This window comes from Terrapene carolina, unplaced genomic scaffold, assembly GCF_002925995.2.
Source record: "Terrapene carolina triunguis isolate 2854851 unplaced genomic scaffold, T_m_triunguis-2.0 Scaffold784, whole genome shotgun sequence".
Taxonomy (NCBI): Eukaryota; Metazoa; Chordata; order Testudines; family Emydidae; genus Terrapene; species Terrapene triunguis.
The window spans coordinates 46,666-48,514 of record NW_020665135.1 but is presented as its reverse complement, the minus strand read 5'-3'; the positions used below and the strand labels follow the sequence as shown (position 1 = coordinate 48,514).

At 54.6% G+C, this 1,849-nt stretch overlaps 1 protein-coding gene across 1 annotated transcript; it reads right to left on the bottom strand.

The window, feature by feature from the left end:
- Positions 1-662: 662 nt before the first annotated feature.
- On the bottom strand, positions 663-1,610 carry LOC112121162 (olfactory receptor 52K2-like). The gene has a single exon (XM_024220234.2). The coding sequence runs from the start codon at positions 1,602-1,604 to the stop codon at positions 663-665; it is 942 nt and encodes a 313-aa protein (XP_024076002.2). The 5' UTR covers positions 1,605-1,610.
- Between the last annotated feature and the right edge of the window lie 239 nt (positions 1,611-1,849).

Genomic DNA, 1,849 nt, shown 5'->3' with positions numbered 1-1,849 from the left:
CTGGGCACAGGGACATGCCGGATCATGGTCTGCATTTAAGGGCCAGCACAGCAGGTTATTAAAAAGCCTGCCCCTGAAAGAGAACTCCGGGGCTGCAGAAGTGACCGAGCGCTGGGGACAGCAGTTTGTGCTCCATAGGGAGCGAGGGCTAGCACAGCAGAAAACTTGGAAGTTGCAAACACTGCTAGAAAACTGGTAGCTGGATCTGTGTCTGGATACCCACCCAAAGCCTGAGACAGGATCAGGCCAGGACGATGGGAACCCTTTCCCGCTGGGACAAGAGGGGCAGCCAATGAGGCATGAGAGGGCACGTGGTGGGGGCAGAGGGGCAAACAACTGGGCATCAAGGTGCGCAGATTGACGCTCATGGGGCAGGGACCATCTCTAGTTGTATGTCTTACAGCGCCTCGGACAATGAGGCCCTGTTTTCACTGTGGTGAGTGGAAATGATGAGTGATAACGATGTTCTAGAGCAGTGAAAAGTCGAAGCCGTGTTGTGCTGCAGACCCAGAAAAAGGTATTTATTAGCCCTGTTGCTCAGCAAGCCTGAGGTGGGTTTTCACAGTAAGGGGGTGACTGAGCCGTCTGGATCCCCGGCCTTGCTGGCCCTCACGTCACCTGCACGGACCTTGCTCCCCAGGTGCTGACCTGTGCTGTGGGTTTCAGGATGCTTTGATGCCCAAGACGCGGAGTGCCCTCTTGCGGATCCGCGGGGTTCTCACCCCGTAGATAATGGGGTTCATCATGGGAGGGAAGAGAACGTACATGTTTGCAATGAGGATGTGAATGTGGGGAGCCACATGGCCAAAGCGGTGGGAGAGGAAGGAGAAGAGCGCAGGAGTGTAAAACACCAGCATGACACAGATGTGGGAGCCGCAGGTGCTCAAGGATTTGTGCCGTGCATCCTTGGAGGGGAGGCTGAAGACGGCCCGGAGGATCAGGATGTAGGACAGGACAATGAGGATAAAATCTAACCCCCCGGCGAGAAATGATACAGCCAGACTATAGGCACTCATGACTGTCGTGTCCGCACAGGCCAGTTTCACCAGCGCCATGAACTCACAATAGGTGTGAGAAATCACATGGGTCCTGCAGTATGGGAGCTGCTTCAGCAGGAATGGGTGGGGGCCCAGTAACACAGCCCCCCTCATCACAACGCCCAGCCCTATCTTGGCTACAACCCGATTGGTGAGGATGGCCGAGTGTCGCAGCGGGTTACAGACAGCGACATAACGATCGAAGGCCATAGCCAGCATGAACCCGGATTCCATGGTAGTAAGTGAGTGAATCAAAAAAATCTGCGCCAGACAGGCATTGGTGTGAATGGCCCGGTCCCTGAACCAGAATATGCAGAGGGTTTTAGGCAGCGTGGTGGTGGAGATGACCAGGTCGGCGAGCGCCAGCATGCAAAGAAAAAGGTACATGGGCTCGTGGAGGCTCGGCTCCGTCTTGATAACAGCCAGGAGGAGGCCGTTCCCCAGGAGGGACAGAATGTAGATGGAGCAGAAGGGGATGGAGATCCAGACATGCTCTGCCTCCAGCCCTGGGATGCCGAGAAGGATGAAGTTGGAGGGGTGGGTCATGGTCCAGTTGGAAGCTTCCATGGTGGGGCCGGTTGGGCATGTTCAGTTCCACGGCATGGATGCTTCCTGCCCCTGTAACTAACCATTAAAACAATCATTAACCATCTGATGGGAACATGACAAGTTGGCATTTTCTAATCATTAGTTCTTCATCTATCCTGAGCTAATGCCACACCAAGAGTGAGTAACAAATAGCCTATTCTTGGCTCCTGCACTGCAGCCATTCCACCCTCATTACAGAGGCTTTCAGCGGTAAATGAGGGCTC